The sequence below is a fragment of the Osmerus eperlanus genome, chromosome 6, assembly GCF_963692335.1.
Source record: "Osmerus eperlanus chromosome 6, fOsmEpe2.1, whole genome shotgun sequence".
NCBI lineage: Eukaryota > Metazoa > Chordata > Actinopteri > Osmeriformes > Osmeridae > Osmerus > Osmerus eperlanus.
Window position 1 is genome coordinate 21,634,935 of NC_085023.1, and position 20,996 is coordinate 21,655,930.

Here is a 20,996-nt window from a genome sequence, read left to right on the forward strand (position 1 = left end):
GTTTTTATTATGGTTCATATTCTTTGATAAACCATTCCAGAGGTTTCCAGTCCAGATACAATGTCACGATTTTATCTTCGGAACCGATACTGCGAGAGAAACACGCTCCAGTCGGTTTCAGCAGTGCAGTCAGGAGAAATGAAACTGAAACTAAATTCTGGAAATTGAGAGATTGATCCGCAAATCGTTTCAGACGGTGCTTTGTTTACCACTAACCGGTGAGTTATTAGACACGTTTAAAAGAGTTTAGGAGGAATTCATAAAGTGAGTTGTCAGATGTGATATGATTCATTATGCTCGCTAGCTCATGATTTAACTCTAGCCAGGGGCCGAATCCCAATACTCTGTACCCCTTACCTTTACCCCTAGCCCTGTGTCTCGAAACTGAGGGGTAAGGGCTACATAGCCCTATGAAATGAGACACCATGGTTACGGTTACTTATATCGATGTCTCCAAAGCAAGTAGTATTATGCACTGATATTAAACGAAATTCGCTGCTAATGGAGTTTAGTTAAAACTGTAGACATGCAAGGAGTTCATTCAATGCTAATCAGAGAAATGCGGGACGGTTGTGCAAATCAGCAATGTAACGTTAGCGTAGCAAACTAAAGATTTTTTTAAACGTTTCAATTAAGAACATGGTTACTTTACTGATACTTTGAGTGCGATCTTCTGCCCCTCATTAAATTATTTATTGGTGGTGCTATAGTCTCAGTTTTAAGAACCGTGTATCGATTTTGTAAAGCTAGGCTATATGCTGTACCGGTGCCACAACCCTGTATTTGTTTTTTGAATTGATAGCAGACGATGACCATGGCTGAGAAGCACACAAACAATGACTTGGAAAACAAAATATGTACTTTTCTGAACGACAAAGAGGACGGAGCCACAGCTCTACAAATAGCGAAAGGTGTTGGCCTGAAGAAAACCAGTGTCAACAGTGTCTTATACAGGCTGGAGGAAACGCGGCAGCTGTACAGGAATTCCGACCAGCCACCCATATGGTCCCGTCAGAAGCGCTCAGCCGCCACTGTGAAGAACTCTCAACCAACGCATGCTTTGGCAGTGGAATTAAAAAAGATGTTATTGGATGGCAAGGGGATGAAATCATTTCACCTAGCAGCAAAGCTGAACGTGCCACGCAGTGAAGTGACCAAGTGTCTTCATGGCTTGAGTAGAAGCGGAGAGGTGAAGAGGTTGGGGGAGACATCATTGTGGAAGGTTGATGGAACAAATGGAGGAGGCCGGCTGATTAAATATGAAGGGTAATGTGAAATTAGTAAATGGGACAATTGCATTCTGTACAGTTTATATATATATATTTTAACACAACAAATGTTGTGTTAATTTTTTCTGAAGGGAATTTCAAGATTGTTCCATCGAATTGAAGGAAGACTCCAGGTACAGTTTATGACTACAGTATTGCAAATTGTATTTCATTTAGGCTAATATGAGGTGATTATGAAACGTTTGCCACTGAGTTGTGAATGTTTGAATTTGAAACCTCAATGTTTGACGTTTTCACCATCTGTATTTGTTTGTGTAGGTTCTTCCGAGATTTTGAACTGGTGTCTGTGCTAGGAGCAGGGGGCTTTGGGTGTGTTGTCAAAGCCAAACACAAGCTGGATGGCGAAATCTATGCAGTGAAGATTTTGGAGTATACAATGTAAGAGAATACCATGTACTGTATGGGACACTGCAGCACAGCACAGTACAGTACAATTACAACCCTGTTTCACAGGCAATTTAAAGTGTTTTATATATAGTTATATAGATTACACCTAATTTATTCCTCATAACCTTACCTGCAATTAAATTTAAAGTGAAGCATTGCTCCTAGACCACACAGAAAGAACAGGCCTAACTTCAGATGTTCAGATATGCATCTCTGCTCAGTCAGTCGATGATGGGCTTCTGATGCATCTTCATGTCTTACAGAAAGGCCAGCAGGGAGATAAAAGCACTGGCCATGTTCAGTCATCCGAACATCGTTCGTTACTACACGTCTTGGGATGAAAAGGCTTTTTGGATTAATGAATTTAACGATGATGACAGTACAACGTGAGCACACCTACGTACCCTGATAACTTACCTTCAGACAACTTTGTACCCTGGAAGTAATCTAACCTGGCTAGATATATAGGAAGGTAATATTTAGTTCTAGTTTACATTTGTATTTCTCTATATCTCCCAGGAGCTCCCAATACCCAACTGATTCAGAACAGAGAGACTCCTGCAGTTCAGCGAATGGAGCTGAAAACAGGTATGCAATAAAATGTACATCCAGTGGAAGTTAGTAAATTAATATATAATAATGTAAATATTTAATAATCCGGTTTACATTAAACACAGTGTTTTGTTTGTGTGTGTTTCTCTTCAGTGGAAGAGACTTGTCTTGCCTGTTCATTAAAATGGAGTTCTGTGAAAAGGGAACCCTCAATGACTGGATTAAAAAAAGGAATGAAGGAACACAAAATACATTTAAAACAGCTGAGGCTCTCCACATGTTTCGCCAAATACTCAGTGGAGTAGAATACATCCACTCTAAAGGACACATTCACCGAGATCTGAAGGTACTGTAGAACCCGAGGTTTAGCTTCCATTTCCTGCTGCAAAATGAGAGATGACACTGGAGTTATGAAGCATTTTCATGTTCATTTACATCATTGTGTTTTGATTTGTGATTTAAAGCCTGAAAATGTGTTTATTGGAGAAGATGAGACTGTGAAGATTGGAGATTTTGGGCACGTTACCAACACCAGTTCTAGTCTTGTTAATCGCACTTCAGAAACAGGAACACCGATTTATATGAGCCCTGAGCAGGTAATCATGTTTGTTCCTGTGTTGTGTTGTAAATGTAACAGTTATATCATCCCATGTTAAATTGCAACAGATACTTAAATCACTCACTGCATTTTCAGAAGACAGCGCTGGATTATGACAAGAAAACTGACATTTTCGCCCTTGGATTGATTTATTTTGAGATTCTGTGGAAAATGCCAACTGTTTCAGAGAAATTTAAGGTGAACATTTACCAGGTTTAACTGTTACTCTTTAATGAGTCTTACATTTAAATGTGTTTGGTGTTGTTCTCAATGTTTATTTGTTTACATTTGTTAATTTCAACTCACTATCTTTATACCCTTCTGTGTGACCTTGACAGCTGTTTGAAAATCTACGTACACAAGTCTTTCCTGAAGACTTCAAAAACAAGTACACCACAGAGGTGAGAAGTTCCCTTGGACTGAATGTTTATATTTATTTATTTATTTTACTTTATGAACTCAGTAAGCATCTAATTCTGTTGTTTAACCATGTTAAATTGTAAAATAAATAAATAATTGTGAGATCTACGTAGACAAGTCTTTCCTGAAGACTTCAAAAACAATTATGCCACAGAGGTGAGAAGTTCCATTGGACTGAATGTTTAAAAAACTTACTTTATGAACTCAGTAAGCATCCAATTCAGTTGTTTAACTATGTTAAATTGTAAAATAAATACATAATTGTGCCTCTCTTATAGCATCATATGATCAGGAAAATGCTCTCCCAGACCCCTGCAGAACGACCAGATGTTAAAGAGATTGCAAAGTACCTTGAAGACTTCCTGCTAAGGAACTCGGCTGCATTAGAACAGAAGTCTGCCTAAAGCACAGCTAGCTGCTCCTGCCTAGCCAGGCCTGCTAGCTGCTCCTGCCTAGCCAGGCCTGCTAGCTGCTCCTGCCTAGCCAGGCCTGCTAGCTGCTCCTGCCTAGCAGGCCTGCTAGCTGCTCCTGCCTAGCCAGGCCAGCTAGCTGCTCCTGCCTAGCCAGGCCCAGGAGTCTGGAAACATTTGTTCAATATATTAAGTATATTGAACAGCTGTAGGAAATGTGGGTTGGTCATTAATGTTTGAAAACAAATGATTGACAGATTAATTAAAATGTGTAGCAGGATTTAAACAAGAGATTCTACTTGGAATTTTTCCAATGGAGTAATTGTTGTCATGTTGATTATCTCATTAAGTCAAAGCTCAAATCTAGGGCTGATTGAGCATTTGCTATAGTGGCACATAAACTTTGGAACAGCTTACTGACTTCTATCAGAACTGCTCCAACACAACATATTTTTAAATCTGTGTTAAAAACGCATATTTTCTCTTTATGCTACAACTTGTGATGTTCTCTGTTGTTAGTTATGTCTTTTGGGTATCTATGTTTTACTGTGGGTTTTACTGTACTTTGTGGTTCTGCGAACACATTGAAAAGCACATTGGTCAACTATTGTTAGTTTTAATTATGATATACATTTGAAATGAATTGAAATTGAATGTGGATATGCAGTGGTAAAGAGGGATACAGGCTTAGGGTATAGCTCAGTGGTTAGAGCACTCAACTGCAGATGGTTGCAGGTTAAAATCTCATCTGTTTGTCTCTTTAAATAAAGTTTTCTGCTTGATGACTAGCTTTAGCTAGTCGTTTACATGCACTATGCAAAATGCTGCACTTTCAGGTACTTTTAAAACAGTACATTATAAAAACAAAATCATTTTGAAGATACTATCATGTTTACTGTAATAACGGTCTGATAAATAATGATTGACCTTGTCTTAAGTATATGTATTTTGACTATTCAAAAATGTATTAAAGTGAATGGGTGTATATTGCCTCTCATCAGTTACTGTCTTGTATTGTGTTCACTTTGTGTTCACTCGTGCGTGAGCTAGTGAACTGCATAGCATCTGTCAGCATGCAGTGCTTTCTTCTAACACAAGAGGGCAGAAAAAGTTTAGCACCCGCAGAAAAAGATTTGCATCCGCAGAAAAAAGTTTTGTATTTGTAAAAAGGTTTTGCATCGGTAGAAAGTTTTGCATCCCTAAAAAAGTGTTGTATTATGCGAAATATTTTTGACCAACCCTTTTTTTACAGATGCAAAAAAAAATCTGCGGATGCAAAACTTTTTATGCGGATGCAACATATTATTGACCCTAATTTGACTCCATACGAATTCATCTATTGACTCCTCCCCAGTAGCGGTATTGTGACGGTCACTGCTTCTTCCTGACATCAAGCGCTAACTCATGCCAACACACCTATCGTCATGGAAGATCATGAACGCAAGCGTGTTTTGAGTGATATTTCTGACAATTTAACCACTAATAATAATTTACGTGGGCTTGATTCAGATTACATTCCACCGTTAAAGAAGCGTCGTGAACCAGTAAGTTATAAACCCTATACATTACTGAGGCAACGTTATCTATCGTGGCGGGCCGCCACGGCAAAATCAACATAGAGGAAACACTGCGATGTACTTTTATTTACAGGCTTGTGTGGAATTGTCAGTTACACTGACATTATGAGAATAATGAATATAAAAAACGATTTGCACATTCTGATTCTGTTGAACAGAGCATGAATGCAGTATACAGTGAGATGTTCATTTAATGGCAGGTGAATTCTGCATGTGGAACTGTGAAATGTAATGCAATCCCATGTATTGCCAGTTACAAGTAAATGAGTTGTACAAACTGCACCTCATGAAGAAAGTGCCAAAAACTGACCAAGAGATGGTGTAGGCCTACTTAGGGTAGAAGAATAAAGGCTAATCTTGAAAAATATTCACTGGAACACCCGTTTCAGGAGGATACACGGTCACAGACAGGCGCGGTTTTAGGCGCGTGCAGACCGGGTATCCGCCCGGGGAGCCATGAAGAGAGGGGCGGCAGTATTAATATGTATAGCCTACTACTGTAATTTTAGTTGGTCTTCCCTTACCGTTGTTTATTTTAATATTTATCATACAATATCATATTTTCAGAGAGTTGGGAATGATACTACATCCCAATTTTTGTCTGGTTCAGATTCTGATGGTAAGCAATTTTTCATTCATATGAATAACAACGAATGGTGACTTGTGGTAAAATGTTTTGTTTAATTGATATTATAGGACCTACCCCAAATGATGAGAATAGCCCACCAAGCCCACAACCTGCACCGACCTCCTCAAAAACACACGTAAGTTAATATACCCAGCATGTTGGGCCCCAGTGTAATTTTGACTGATGTCAGAAGATATAGATAATAATACAGCAGTCCAGATGTGAAAGGCCTATTTATTAACTTGCTAAATGGTATTTAGTTGTAAACATATTTTGACTAGTTTCTTTTCTTATTCAGTCCTCCTCGTCATTGAGAAAAGTGCATATTTTGTCTTCCGGGTCATTATTTGTATGCTTCTCAGCCATGGTCACGGTCTGCCATCAATTTAAAGAACAAATGCAGGGTTGTGCACCGGCTATGTTATATATCTTTACAAAGTTGATACCTGTAGTTCTTAAAACTGGCACTTCAATAAGACTATAAGCTACCTGTTACGGACCTGTGTCCCCATTCCCTCTGTGTTAGGCCAGAGGGGTCGTAACACTACCAGTCCACCAGTAAATAACATAATGAGCAGATCACACTCAAAGTACTCACTATGGTTGAGTAGCCACTGCAAGCACAAATACATTACAGTGACGAGGGTGTTGGGAGAGTAAAGGTAAACTAGAGGGTAGGTGTGCTTGTGTCCGCTCCAGCTGGGGACATTTTAAAAACTATATTACCTCCAAACCTAGCGTTCCGCAGCCACCAAGAAGAATTCTGAATCGATGGATGATTTGGCGATGAAATTAAAAAAGCTGCTGTTATCGGACGGCAGAAGCGAGGGGATGACACCACCTCAACTAGCAGCAAAGCTGAACGTGCCACAAAGTGAAGTGATCAAGTGTCTTCATGGCTTGAGTAGAAGCGGAGAAGTGAAGAGGTTGGGGGAGACATCATTGTGGAAGGTTGATGGAACAAATGGAGGAGGCCGGCTGATTAAATATGAAGGGTAATGTGAAATTAGTAAATGGGATAATAGCATTCTGTACAGTATAACCATTTTAATGTTGAGTTAATTCTTTCTGAAGGTACTTTCAAGATTGTTCCATCAAATTAAAAGAAGACTCCAGGTACAGTTTATGACTACATTATTGCAAATTGTATTTCATTTAATAGGAGATGAGTATGAAACGTTTGCCACTCAGTTGTGAATATGTTTGAATTTGAAACAGGTTTTCATCATCTGTATTTGTTTGTGTAGGTTCTTCCGAGATTTTGAACTGGTGTCTATGCTAGGAGCAGGGGGCTTTGGGTGTGTTGTCAAAGCCAAACACAAGTTGGATGGCGAAATCTATGCGGTGAAGATTTTGGAGAATACAATGTAAGAGAATACCATGTACTGTATGGGACACTGCAGCACAGCACAGTACAGTACAATTACAACCCTGTTTCACAGGCATACAGTTGTTGCAATTTAAAGTGTTGTATATACAGTTATATAGATTACACCTAATTTGTTCCTCAAAACCTTAACTGCAATTAAATTAAGTGAGGCATTGCTCCTAGACCACACAGAAAGAACAGGCCTAACTTTCTCTAAGAGTATCAGATATGCATCTCTGCTCAGTCAGTCGATGATGGGCTTCTGATGCATCTTCATGTCTTACAGAAAGGCCAGCAGGGAGATAAAAGCACTGGCCATGTTCAGTCATCCGAACATCGTTCGTTACTACACGTCTTGGGATGAAGAAGTGACTCAGTGGATAAAGAGTTTTGCCGACAGTAAAACGTGAGTACACCTACGTACCCTGATAACTTACCTTCAGACAACTTTGTACCCTGGAAATAATATAACCTGGCTAGATATTTAAGGTCATATTTAGTTCTAGTTTAAATTTGTATTTCTCTATATCTCCCAGGAGCTGTAAAAAGATATGCAATAAAATCCACATTCAGTGGAAGTTCGTAATTTAATCATGTAAATGGAATAAGTCAGTTTTACATTAAACACAGTGTTTTGTTTGTGTGTGTTTCTCTTCAGTGGAAGAGACTTGTCTTGCCTGTTCATTAAAATGGAGTTCTGTGAAAAGGGAACCCTCAATGACTGGATTAAAAAAAGGAATGAAGGAACACAAAATACATTTAAAACAGCTGAGGCTCTCCACATGTTTCGCCAAATACTCAGTGGAGTAGAATACATCCACTCTAAAGGACACATTCACCGAGATCTGAAGGTACTGTAGAACCCGAGGTTTAGCTTCCATTTCCTGCTGCAAAATGAGAGATGACACTGGAGTTATGAAGCATTTTCATGTTCATTTACATCATTGTGTTTTGATTTGTGATTTAAAGCCTGAAAATGTGTTTATTGGAGAAGATGAGACTGTGAAGATTGGAGATTTTGGGCTTGTTACCAACACCACTTCTAGTCCTGTTCGTCGCACTTCAGAAACAGGAACACCGATTTACATGAGCCCTGAGCAGGTAATCATGTTTGTTCCTGTGTTGTAAATGTAACAGTTATATCATCCCATGTTAAATTGCAACAGATACTTAAATCACTCACTGCATTTTCAGATGACAGAGACGGATTATGATGAGAAAACTGACATTTTTCCCCTTGGACTGATTTGTTTTGAGATTCTGTGGAAAATGCCCACTGTTTCAGAGAAAATTAAGGTGAACATTGACCAGATTTAACTGTTACTCTTGAATGAGTCTCACATTTAAATGTGTTTCGTGTTGTTCTCAATGTTCATTTGTTTAAATTTGTTAATTTCAACTCACTATCTTTATACCCTTCTGTGTGACCTTGACAGCTGTTTGAAAATCTACGTAGACAAGTCTTTCCTGAAGACTTCAAAAACAAGTACACCACAGAGGTGAGAAGTTCCCTTGGACTGAATGTTTATATTTATTTATTTATTTTACTTTATGAACTCAGTAAGCATCCAATTCTGTTGTTTAACCATGTTAAATTGTAAAATAAATAATTGTGCCTCTCTTGTAGTATCATATCATCAGGAAAATGATCTCCAAGAACCCTAAAGAACGACCAGATGCTAAAGAGATTGCGAAGTACCTTGAAGATTTCCTGCCAAAGAACCCAACTGTATTACAACAGCAGTCTCAGTAAAACACTGCTAGCTGCTCCTGGCTAGCATGTCCCAGGAGTCTGCACCTTCCTGCCAAAGTAAATTCCTTGTCTGTGCAAACTTTCATGGTGATTAAACCCTTTTCTGATTCTGATAGTAAGAGTGAAATTGTATGTGGATATGCAGTGGTAAAGAGGGATACAGGTTTAGGGTATAGCTCAATGGTTAGAGCACTTGACTGCAGATGGTTGCAGGTTAAAATCCTTCTTCTGTTTGTCTCTTTAGATAAAGGCTTCTGCTTGATGACTAGCTTTAGCTAGTTGTTTACATGCACTATGCAAAATGCTGCACTTTTAAGGTACTTTTAAAACGGGACATTATAAAACCAAAATCATCGTTATGAAGATACAATCATGTTTACTGTAATAACGGTCTGACAAGAAAAATGTAAAGTTCAAGTATTTTATTGTCAGATGCACAGAACAACACAGGGTCAGACTGGGCACTGAAATTCTTTGGACAACGCAAAGCAACCTGACATAGCATGACATATAAGTACTCAGATCATAGGTTACACCTATGATAAGCTAATGATTGACCTTGTCTTAAGTATATGTATTTTGACTAAACAAAAATGTAATAAGGTGAATGGGTGGATATACCCTCTCATCAGTGACTATCTTGTTGTGTTGTGTTAATCATTCGTGCGTGAGCTAGGGAACTGCAGAGCATCTGTCAGCATGCAGTGCTTTCTTCTGACACAAGAGGGCGCTCTCTGCCCTCCCAATTTTAAATCAGTGGCACTCTGTGGATGGCAGCAAAGCCAGGGGGAGCTGTTGGTGCAGCTGAACATCCTCAGACTCATCTACAGTACCCAGCCCTCCCAGACTACAGTACCCAGCCCTCCCAGACGCTCCAGACTACAGTACCCAGCCCTCCCAGACTACAGTACCCAGCCCTCCCAGACTCCAGTACCCAACAATAACATTTACATGTATTCATTTAGCAGTCACTTTTATCCAAAGTGAATTCCAAGAGAGAGCTTTACAAAAGTGCATAGGTCACTGATCATAACAATGAAATAGCCCCAAAACATTGCGGTTAGCCAAAACATGAAGCATACATTGTGAAAAGCAGCTAAGTGCCAATGGGAAGAACCATAAGAGCATGTAGTTAAACAAGTTACAATTAAACAACATGAACCTCAAAAAAGTGCAAGAGTGTACCTGTAGAAAAAGCAAGCAACAATAATATAATTCACAGTGAGTACAAGACGTTAAATCAGTTACAAATAACCAACAAGTCCCTCAATAAGAGTCATTGTGTTCCTGGCGGAAACTAACATCAGGTCCAGCAAATCATTCCTAAGTACCGTTGTACTCCTGGAACAAGTGCGTCTTAAGCCTTTACAAGGGCCAGATGCAGAATCCCCACACAATCACCAGGCCCTGAGAAGCACAGACACACAGATCTGAGAAGCACAGACACACAGATCCCAGGTCCATCAGCTCCCAGCTCCATCAGACCCCAGGTCCATCAGACCCCAGGTCCATCAGCTCCCAGGTCCATCAGCTCCCAGGTCCATCATACCCCAGGTCCATCAGCTCCCAGGTCCATCAGCTCCCAGGTCCATCAGCTCCCAGGTCCATCAGACCCCAGGTCCATCAGACCCCAGGTCCATCAGATCCCAGGTCCATCAGATCCCAGGTCCATCAGACCCCAGGTCCATCAGCTCCCAGGTCCATCAGATCCCAGGTCCATCAGACCCCAGGTCCATCAGATCCCAGGTCCATCAGCTCCCAGGTCCATCAGATCCCAGGTCCTTCAGATCCCAGGTCCATCGGATCCCAGGTCCATCAGCTCCCAGGTCCATCAGATCCCAGGTCCTTCAGATCCCAGGTCCATCAGATCCCAGGTCCATCAGCTCCCAGGTCCATCAGATCCCAGGTCCTTCAGATCCCAGGTCCATCGGATCCCAGGTCCTTCAGATCCCAGGTCCACCCCTTAGGCTGTCTGCCGTTAAACACCACACTCAGACTGCACAGGGACATTACATGTCCTGCACAGGGACACCGCATGTCCTGCACAGGGACACTACATGTTCTGCACAGGGACACCACATGTCCTGGACACTCAGGCTGCACAGGGACACCACATGTCCTGCACAGGGACACTACATGTCCTGCACAGGGACACATGTCCTGGACATTCAGGCTGCACAGGAACACTACATGTCCTGCACAGGGACGCCACATGTCCTGCACAGAGACACCACATGTCCTGCACAGGGACACCACATGTCCTGCACAGGGACACCACATGTCCTGGACACTCAGGCTGCACAGGGACACTACATGTCCTGCACAGGGACACTACATGTCCTGCACAGGGACACCACATGTCCTGCACAGGGACACCACATGTCTTGCACAGGGACGCCACATGTCCTGCACAGAGACACCACATGTCCTGCACAGGGACACCACATGTCCTGCACAGGGACACCACATGTCCTGGACACTCAGGCTGCACAGGGACACTACATGTCCTGCACAGGGACACTACATGTCCTGCACAGGGACACCACATGTCTTGCACAGGGACACCACATGTCTTGCACAGGGACAACGCATGTCTTGCACAGGGACACTACATATCCTGCACAGGGACACCACATGTCCTGGACACTCAGGCTGCACAGGGACACCACATGTCCTGGATACTCAGGCTGCACAGGGACGCCACATGTCCTGCATAGGGACACCGCATGTCCTGCACATCATCCCAGTGCCTGGGGATGGACAGGACATGATCCTCCATTATCTCAATATCAATTTAGAGCCGAAAAGCAATAATTTGTACTCTCGGTTTCTGCTGTTAAAAATACGTATAAAATAGTTAAACATTGGAGAAATATTCTGTTCGGCAAAACTCCTCGATGATCTCCTCCCGCTGAGGCATCATCACTCTGGGTCCTCAAACACTCGATCCACTCCAGAGAGTTGCGTGTGTCCAGACATCAGTTTACATTAGGCCAAGAGGAACTTGGCCTAATGAACCTTTTTCTTTCTTTCTCAGAGGGTTATATTTGATAAGGCCCTCTGTGTTTTCGGTCCTTCTTTTCCGTCTCACTTGTGTGAACAAGGTTATTGGATGAATTGAGGTCACTTCCTTAGAGAGCAGCGTGGGCAGTGAGGCAGTGAGGCAGTCAAAGCCCTGGACCATGGGGCCTGTGGCAAGATGGAGTCACCAGTCAAGAACAGAACAGTGGAGAAAGCCAGTCCTCCCAGAGTCCCAGAACAAATGATTACTTTGTGGATATTGGGTCGCGGTAGCAGCAGACTGTTTAATCTTTTTGAGAGTTTGTTCTCAACAGCGGGTAGAGAATTAATCCTCAGAATCGGTTTACTTCTTTACCCTTTATAAACCGAAGACAACTGACTTCCAAGAATCACTACTGGTGAAGGGTAGGATTGACAGGTTGATTGAGAGGTATCATTTATTTCTATACTAGATAATACACTGTTCGGCTTCCACTGTTTTTACAGTGAAGGCCTTTCTCCCCACTACATTTTTACTATATGATAGAGCCTCTCTATCACACACATCTCTCAGTACTAGGACTTCTGTTGCATAATATTGCATAACATTGAGAAGAGTCACTGACATTGATGAGAAGAAACCCTCCCCACTACTTATGACAATATTGATTCTGATTTCTAATCCCCTTAGCTGACTCAGGCATGGGGATGATTTCTACTCTGAAATAATTGTTAACACACTGACCGTAACATCAACATAAGTATTATGAGAGACAAGCCACCCTCCTTACAAAAAATATATGCCAAATTGCACAATTTCCTCTTAAAAGGCTTGTTTTTGAAAAACCCATCACAGGGGGGGGTAGGCTCTTCAGATCCAGAAATGCCTCTTCAGAAATGCACAAGATAGTTGGCAAGAAGTCTGATGTTTTTGTTTAACAGTGGTGACTAAACTTTGGCAGAGCTTTCTCTCTCTCTGTCTCCTTCTCTTTGTTTCTCTTTCTCTCTGCCTCTATCACTGTCTCTCTCTTTGTCTATCAGTCTCTCTCTCTGTCTATCACTGTCTCTCTCTTTCTCTCTATCTCTATCAGTCTTTCTCTCTTTCTTTCTGTCTCTCCCTTTCAGTCTCTGTCAGTCCTGAACACTTGGTCTCCAGTTCCACGGCTGTTCTCTACTGGCATGTCAGGTCTGCATCCTCTCCACCCCCTCGTTCGAAATGAACCAGATCTCCAACGTCTGTTCAGTGTCATGTGATGCTGTGCCTATTGCACCTCACACGCACACCAGCAAACACAGAACAGCTAAACACAGAACAGCTAGCCTACTCATTTACTTAGCTTCATTCATGAGAATGTGGGAACAAGTATATTGAAGAGTGTGCGATCTCGCTAGGAGTATGTGCTGAATGTGGCATCTGACAAGCCAGTCAACTGACAGCTTGCCTACACTGTCTACAGGCAAACCCATCCCCACTGTCAGCCTCCAGCCCCCTCAAACCCTCCAAAAGCAAGATACCAATCACAGTAAACACACCAGGCAATATTTTACAAGCTATATAACCCTTAGCAGAAATCTCAACCTCCCGTCTGGAGTGTGGAACGGTTTGTATTCACAGGAAACAGACGAGGAGAGGTGGGTTCTGCTGTGGGTTTAGTCCTGTTTTTGTTTTGAGAGATAACGATGTCTGAGGTGGTGACTTCACGCCTCCATAAAACACGCGTGTGTGCAGTGACAGAAGACGAGACGCCATCCGGGGGTTTCCAAGGTAACAGAAGAAACGACACAGACCTGTGATTCAGCACGTGAAGATGATTCATTAACCACACCCACTCCGCGAGATCAGTGTGTCAGCTGTGCATCGCAGCGACTGGGCTTGGGGGTTCACAGAGTTCAGTATGAAGACTGATTCGTCTCAGATGCAGTTGGAAGGCCTCTCTCAATCTTCCTACAACAGAAGGGATTAAGGCTTCAGAGGAAAATACAAAAACAGCAAACACAATGACCTCCGCACTTGTTTTACACACTCGCAGACATTCATTTGCGGATATTTGTCTCCATAACAGAGCATGAGGCGATGGCTCCTCGCCTCAGCCCCTCCCACATACTGAGGGCCAGTTGTTGAGGTTGTGGGAAAGAATTCATCAGAAGCCATATGGCGTTAAATTGCTGTCTATTCAAACTGCGGTTCACTAGTAAACTGCATGTTTGCAATTTGGGTTTTGCCATTTTTGGAATCCTAAAAAGAGGACTTTTTATTCAAAGCGCTTGGTATTGGACTAAGTTACATAGCCAGGTCATGCAGCTTATCTTGATGTTGCAAACCTGAAAAAAGGACTGAAATCGATTGCATTTCAATTTCTGAGCACTTATCCTTAGACATCAAAGCCGACCAACAGCTGCTTGTGGGTCTTTGAAGAAGCCAATCCGTTTTTTTCTCAACATCACTCTTCACAACACACTTCACATTGCAATTGATGTACTCTGTCTATAAATAGAGATGTACAGTACGTGAAAGCTTTGTAGTGATTTAGCAAGGAGTTTTAGGAGAAAAAACCCTCATTCATCCAGATACCGAGGTGAAGCGACAGACAGGCTGAACAGACAGGATTTATTTTGTGTTTACAAATGTTTGGAGGATAGTCAGTCTCAGAGAGTCTACAGTAATTACCCAGACTCCTCGGGGCGAGGCGGGGAGGGAGATGAAAGACCTGTGAAACCAGGACGTGAACAAACCCAGAAGAGAGAGCGAGGCCAGCTCTTGAACACAGTGCCATGACAGACAGCTTTTGGGTTGTTTTATTCAGCTGCCAGGAGCTTTTTAGGATTCGTTTTATCTGTCCTGCCCCACCAACCCTCCCTCACCCCAACCCCCCCACACACCATCCCTCACCCCAACCCCCCCACACACCCTCCCTCACCCCAACCCCCCAACGCACCCGCCCAGGCTCCAGATGAGCCGGGTCCAGTCTGGCTAAACGCCGGCTGGCGTGGAGCAACGGCCTGTTTTCCCCCCTCCCCCCTCATCTCCCTCTGTAATCAGCCCCACGCCAGGCGAGGTTTAACACAACCGTGTGGAAGCACATTTCCTATGTGTGTTTTCATTCCAGGAAACGCAACACTCAACCCAAAAGGTTGTAGAACCGACTGATTTTATAGAATATATCCTCGTGTGAGAGAGTATCTCTTGTTTGAGCACATGATTCCATTCAAAGAGGGCTGTCTGTCTGTTAGCCTTCAAGCCAATCAGACTCCTCTGATCAGATCTCCTCGACCGTGTCCGTGTCGCTCGCTGTCTGCTCTCAGGTCGTCTCAGCCGTGTGTGTGGAGGTGCAAGGGAAGAACAATCAGGATCCGACAGACAATCACATGAACTCACGTCCAATCTATAGGTTCTGCTCCACTGCTCGTGTGTTTGAGTTTAGTGCACACAGACCTCTTCTCCAGTGCTCATCCCCAGCCTCATCCCCAGCCTCTACCTCTTCCCCAGCCTATTCTCCAGTGCTCATCCCCAGCCTCATCCTCAGCCTCATCCCCAGCCTCTGCCTCTTCCCCAGCCTCATCCCCAGCCTCTTCTCCAGTGCTCATCCCCAGCCTCATCCCCAGCCTCATCCTCATCCCCAGCCTCTTCCCCAGCCCCAGCCTCATCCCCAGCCTCAGCTGTGGTCAGAGAATCCCCCCTCAGTCTTCATGAAGAGAGAGCCGACCTAGACAGCAGTATTGATCTCCATTGTTGCCGAGAGAGAGGAAGGCTGTCTGTCATGTCTGGCACCACGTGAAAATCAATGTCGGAGCAAGTTTGGGCATTTTCTGTTTGTGGAGTGGATGCATTCATAAATAATTGACGTGGTTTAATCACAGGCCACACCCAAGGGGAGGTTGTAACAACAGTCACATCTAAAACTGGGATTTATATGCACTTCAATCAACTATTTAGACATCATGTTGATGTAGAAGTGTTCATCCACAATCTTTCTTTAACCTACTCACTGTACTGTACTGCCTTGTTAATGCATACTGGACTTTGAGAGAGCTGGTGATCTCCACGGAGATCTGTCACGCGGCTCATCAAACTATCATCCAACTCACATTAGCGGCATTACTGGGCCATCTCAGAAATGGCTTTCTGGACGCCCGTCAAGCGTCGGAAGGGATTCTGCACTCCAAGAAGCCATCTGTGTTTGTGCTTCAGCCAGCCCAAGATGCTTCTCTCCTGGAATTGTGCAGACTGGATCCAGGGGCGTTTCATTTTTTTAAACAGAAATTCTGTCTTCCCTACTTTTTTATTCAGTTAGTGCCTTGCCCAAGGACATGTCATTTTGCACGGCCAGGAATCGAACAGGCAACTTTCTGATTAATAGCCCTATTCCCTAACCGCTCAGCCATCTGACCCCCTGAGGTGGTCGGCTTCTCCAAGATTTTAAAGGTGAACCAGCTGCGCGGTGGTCGTTGGTGTGTGGCCTTAACTGAAACCTTGAACGGTATTCAGGGAACGAGAGAAAACACTGCCAGAGAAACACCGAAAAAGGGATTGTGACGGATTTAAAGTTACGGGAAAGAAAGATAAGCAGTGATACATTGAGACGTGTAGAGGCAATGAAACAGAGAGTATTCATGGGCTCTCTTTCATTGCCTCTACACAGCTCAATATTTCACTGCTTATTTTTCATTCAGGCAACCTTCAAATCATTCACGATCTTTACTTCTTCGTTTCCTGGAAGGCACAAAAGAGAAAGAGACAGCAGGAAAGAGCGGGGCATCACTAACAGGCATGGCAGCGAGGATAAGGAACAGTCGGCCACTTTGTTTCATTCGAAGGTGGTGAAACACCGGCTGGTGGGCAATGTGTGCTGGATTTGGAGATGACTTGGTGTTCAGCCAGGACACACACACACCCACTGGGATCAACAAGCCAAGCTGGCCTCTGTCTATGGTGGCACCAGGGTATTTAGTGTACCCACTGTTCCACTGCTAATTGCATGGCAGCAAAGAGCGCTCAGGCAAATGAGTCAATCCCCCTCCCTCCATTTTGTATTTATTTTTATTGTGGACAAATCCAGCCAAGTGCTGTTGGTCAGGCGCTCATAAAACAGACTGTCCGCCCTGCTTCCGCCCTGCTTCCACATGGCTTCCACCCTGCTTCCGCCCTGCTTCCGCCCTGCTTCCGCCCTGTTTCCACCCTGCTTCCACCCTGCTTCCACATGGCTTCCGCCCTGCTTCCACATGGCTTCCGCCCTGCTTCCACCCCGTTTCCGCCCTGCTTCCGCCCTGCTTCCGCCCTGCTTCCGCCCTGCTTCCACCCTGTTTCCACCCTGCTTCCACCCTGCTTCCACATGGCTTCCGCCCTGCTTCCACCCTGCTTCCGCCCTGCTTCCACCCTGTTTCCACCCTGCTTCCACCCTGCTTCCACATGGCTTCCACCCTGCTTCCACCCTGCTTCCACCCTGCTTCCACATGGCTTCCGCCCTGCTTCCGCCCTGCTTCCGCCCTGCTTCCGCCCTGTTTCCGCCCTGTTTCCGCCCTGCTTCCGCCCTGCTTCCACATGGCTTCCGCCCTGCTTCCGCCCTGCTTCCGCCCTGCTTCCACATGGCTTCCGCCCTGCTTCCGCCCTGCTTCCACCCTGCTTCCACATGGCTTCCGCCCTGCTTCCGCCCTGCTTCCGCCCTGCTTCCGCCCTGCTTCCGCCCTGCTTCCGCCCTGCTTCCACCCTGTTTCCGCCCTGCTTCCACCCTGCTTCCGCCCTGCTTCCACATGGCTTCCGCCCTGCTTCCGCCCTGCTTCCACATGGTTTCCGCCCTGCTTCCACCCTGTTTCAACCCTGCTTCCACATGGCTTCCACCCTGCTTCCGCCCTGCTTCCGCCCTGCTTCCGCCCTGCTTCCACATGGCTTCCGCCCTGCTTCCGCCCTGCTTCCACCCTGCTTCCACATGGCTTACGCCCTGCTTCCGCCCTGCTTCCGCCCTGTTTCCGCCCTGCTTCCGCCCTGCTTCCGCCCTGCTTCCGCCCTGCTTCCACCCTGTTTCCGCCCTCCTTCTACATGGCTTCCACCCTGTTTCCACCCTGCTTCCACCCTGCTTCCACCCTGCTTCCACCCTGCTTCCACCCTGCTTCCACCCTGTTTCCGCCCTGCTTCCACCCTGCTTCTCCCAGTCTGGGGAGAACCAAAAAAACCTAATGTGATGTGATGAGATGAAATGTTGAAGGTTCGGACCCCATTATTGACAAGATAGACCAACAAGTAAGTGAACTTAGCATTTTCTAAGATAATTTACAGTACGGAGAATATACAGTTTCAAACGATGCTATGTTTTCAAAGTGAAGACAGCTTTACTCGATCAAACTGAACTTGTTACGTTAACATACCGTCTTTATAGATTTTCTCTTCAGGACGTCGCTGCAGATCAGAAAGTGTAATTTCGTCAGCCTACTCCAGGGGGCACTGTTGTACCGGGCTCCTGATTGGAGGATGAGACTGAAGAGGGACATGGCTGGGCTGTTTTCCATCTATCTGCTTGTGTTCTGTCTGTAAAACAGTGGCACTATAAGGCATTATCAGATCTCACCTTTACCCGGGGAAAGGTGAAATGCACACAGCACTTTCCCCCCACTGGCAAATTAAATAAAAATCCTATCATTGAAAAACAGAGAGCACTGACACCATTCAATACCGCCATTGTATGACCACAACAGGAAATGTGGAACATAGGGACTGGAATGTATACATCATCTTTGTGGAATAATTGGATGGTTCTCAAAGAGAGAGAATCCCTTCAATCAATACTGCGGTGGATCATAAATTACAGCCAGTCTGCAAGCAACTGAATGGCTCATAAGAATTATGAGTGAAGTACTCCAGGAATGTTGATCTCAGCTTGAAAAACGAACAATGATTGATCCCAGTGTTGAGCCATTCAGTAATCAGGAAGTTTGAGCGCCAGTTAATGAATGAAGCTTTGTGTTTGGTCTTTTTGAACTTGGTCTGACTGCAAGGTATTTCCTGACATCATTGTCCTAAAAGTCTTTGGTTGAACGACCCTTCACACAGATTCTACAGATTCTCTCCTCAGGTTTCAGAGAGAATGTTCCCATCACCAGTCTCCACCTGCAAGGTCGCTGGCCTCCCGCAGACACTCTTTGATTAAAACGATCACGTTAACGAGCAAGTTTCCATAGCAACCATCCCTGTCCAGAGAGTCGAGTAGGTTGTGGTTCGCGTTAAGCTTTAACAGCTGTTAATGTTTAAAGGACATGAGACAGGGGGTAATGAATGAAGGTGGTACTTTCTAAGACCTCATTTACAGAACATGTTAGTATTCAGCCCTCCCTCCCCTCCCCCTCCCTCCCTCCCCTCCCCCCCCCCCCCCGCCCCCACCCCCACATTCCTCAGCCCTGGTTGCCGTGGAGTCCCCTCTGACGGCCTCTCAACTATTAGCATTCTGGTGATGCTCGCTGTTGCCGTGCCAACGCCTGACCTTTTCCAGGGGAGGTCCGCGCGCTGTCAGAGCGACGCTCGCGGGGTTCGGTTTCAGCGGAGGGTCTTCCAGCTCCGGGAAGCCTTTGTGTTTCGGACGAGGGGGAAAACGTGCTTGGCCTTCTGGCGAAGAACAGCCTGAGGTGATGGATGCATGTGTCACCGCCCTCACCCCGATTACCTCACATCTCTCCTGAAGGCCCTGGATCAAGCTCCAGTGAGTCCCTTCACGGAGCTTTCTGGAATACACAGTCACATCAGGTTACACGGTACGGTTACCTTGAAAGACATGATGAATCAGGTTGATCCTCACACTTCAAGTAGATTGATGTCAGTCATTACAGGAAGCTGTTCACACAGGACACCTTGTGTTTTCATAGTGTAAACAAAGCGTTGTTGAGCTTGAATATCTGAATTCTGCTGCCCGGATCTCTCACCATATATTGCATCTAAGTTCTTCTTCTTGATGTGAACTGCTGAGGTTTAAGCAAACACTGTGGGAAATATGGATGAAACCTTTTTTCTGTATTTCTATGACAGAGAGAGAGAGAGAGAGAGAGAGAGAGAGAGAGAGAGAGAGAGAGAGAAAGAGAGAGAGACTCTCCACACCTGTGGCCACATGTAGTCACGTCTCAGGTCAGACTCTGGACCGAGGCTAACGAGCCCCTGCGGACTCACAGGCCCTCGTGAACAAACCCTGGCCATGACACACACAGCACCACGCCGGCGCTGGAACAGTGTGCGGTGAGGCGGTCGGGGGTGAGCTCATCTGGGATGCTGTCTCTGGAAGGCCTGGGTTTGAGCGTCCGTCCAGGCAGGGAGCTGACGGCAGGACCCCTCCCTCCCTCCCTCCCTGAGAACCAGGGGGTGCGAGGAGACAGGGCGGCCCAAGCCGGGCCCAGGGGCTTGGGCCTAACGCAGACAAGATGTGGCCACTCAGCGGCGTCCTGTTCCTCCGGTGCCACAGACCTGCTTGAGGTGCTGAGAAAAGGAGCAGCTCTTTCCAGAGGGGATTCGTTAGACGCTGCAGTCTGAGCTTCCTCCAAAGCCAGGGTCAAAGATGGCTTCTATTTACACCTTATTTCACGGCCAGGAAGATAATCGCCCCGTGCCGAGTCCATCTGGTTCACATGCAGGTTTTGTTTAATCAGGTTGTCTCCCTTCTCTGGCACGCTACGCAGCCCAACCGCAGGACCTAGCCCCCTCGATCCCAGCCCATCCCCTTTGCTTGTGCTTCCCCTTACACAAACACTGGGAGATTTTGGGACCAGCAATTGTATTTACGTCTGCGTTTGCCTCCAAATACGGTGCCTGACACAGAAAGCTACTTAGTGGTGTGTTGTGAACGTCATCAATGAAGCAAACCTATTTTTTTAAAGAAATCGCAAATATATTAGAAACTTTTTTTTTACATTTTTCCAACCTTTTTGAAAAAATGTTTTCAACATTTTGAAACTTTTTTTTAAGCTTTTTTTCACACAGAGTAAAAGGAGAGGAGAACAGAGGAGCCTAAAACAGAGTAGATTAAAGCATAGCAGAGTACAA

At 44.9% G+C, this 20,996-nt stretch overlaps 3 protein-coding genes across 6 annotated transcripts; all 3 read left to right on the plus strand.

Moving 5' to 3' along the window:
* Nucleotides 1-61: 61 nt before the first annotated feature.
* On the plus strand, nt 62-4,654 carry pkz (protein kinase containing Z-DNA binding domains). 4 transcript variants are annotated; one of them, XM_062464381.1, is made up of 11 exons: nt 62-196; nt 803-1,266; nt 1,361-1,402; nt 1,548-1,667; nt 1,940-2,062; nt 2,196-2,264; nt 2,382-2,574; nt 2,693-2,824; nt 2,923-3,024; nt 3,165-3,227; nt 3,525-4,654. In XM_062464381.1, the coding sequence occupies exons 2-11, from the start codon at nt 809-811 to the stop codon at nt 3,648-3,650; spliced, it is 1,428 nt and encodes a 475-aa protein (XP_062320365.1). In that variant the 5' UTR covers nt 62-196; nt 803-808; the 3' UTR covers nt 3,651-4,654. The 4 variants fall into 4 exon arrangements, with proteins under 4 accessions (XP_062320365.1, XP_062320366.1, XP_062320368.1 ...); XM_062464382.1 differs by having other exon boundaries at nt 105-196; nt 806-1,266; XM_062464384.1 differs by having other exon boundaries at nt 164-196; nt 955-1,266.
* A 412-nt stretch (nt 4,655-5,066) lies between these two features.
* LOC134022666 (interferon-induced, double-stranded RNA-activated protein kinase-like) lies at nt 5,067-9,086 on the plus strand. Its single transcript, XM_062464386.1, has 12 exons — nt 5,067-5,200; nt 5,801-5,852; nt 5,930-5,997; nt 6,600-6,856; nt 6,936-6,977; nt 7,109-7,228; nt 7,517-7,636; nt 7,889-8,081; nt 8,200-8,331; nt 8,425-8,526; nt 8,667-8,729; nt 8,858-9,086. Exons 1-12 carry the CDS (start codon nt 5,081-5,083, stop codon nt 8,981-8,983), a joined length of 1,395 nt encoding a protein of 464 aa, XP_062320370.1. The 5' UTR covers nt 5,067-5,080; the 3' UTR covers nt 8,984-9,086.
* Nucleotides 9,087-17,104: 8,018 nt separating this feature from the next.
* Nucleotides 17,105-18,160, plus strand: LOC134022801 (uncharacterized). Its single transcript, XM_062464552.1, has one exon. The coding sequence runs from the start codon at nt 17,105-17,107 to the stop codon at nt 18,158-18,160; it is 1,056 nt and encodes a 351-aa protein (XP_062320536.1).
* The last annotated feature ends 2,836 nt before the right edge of the window (nt 18,161-20,996 follow it).

What these genes read in the sequence shown, in the direction of transcription:
- LOC134022666 (XM_062464386.1), top strand. Translation starts at nt 5,081, where the DNA reads ATGGAAGATCATGAACGCAAGCGTGTTTTGAGTGATATTTCTGACAAT. An exon ending in GTCTGGTTCAGATTCTGATG is followed by an intron (nt 5,853 to 5,929) that starts GTAAGCAATTTT and finishes TTGATATTATAG; the next exon opens with GACCTACCCCAAATGATGAG. An exon ending in TTTACATGAGCCCTGAGCAG is followed by an intron (nt 8,332 to 8,424) that starts GTAATCATGTTT and finishes CTGCATTTTCAG; the next exon opens with ATGACAGAGACGGATTATGA.
- LOC134022801 (XM_062464552.1), top strand. Translation starts at nt 17,105, where the DNA reads ATGGCTTCCACCCTGCTTCCGCCCTGCTTCCGCCCTGCTTCCGCCCTG.
- pkz (XM_062464381.1), top strand. Translation starts at nt 809, where the DNA reads ATGACCATGGCTGAGAAGCACACAAACAATGACTTGGAAAACAAAATA. An exon ending in CGGCTGATTAAATATGAAGG is followed by an intron (nt 1,267 to 1,360) that starts GTAATGTGAAAT and finishes TTTTTTCTGAAG; the next exon opens with GGAATTTCAAGATTGTTCCA. An exon ending in AAAACAAGTACACCACAGAG is followed by an intron (nt 3,228 to 3,524) that starts GTGAGAAGTTCC and finishes CCTCTCTTATAG; the next exon opens with CATCATATGATCAGGAAAAT.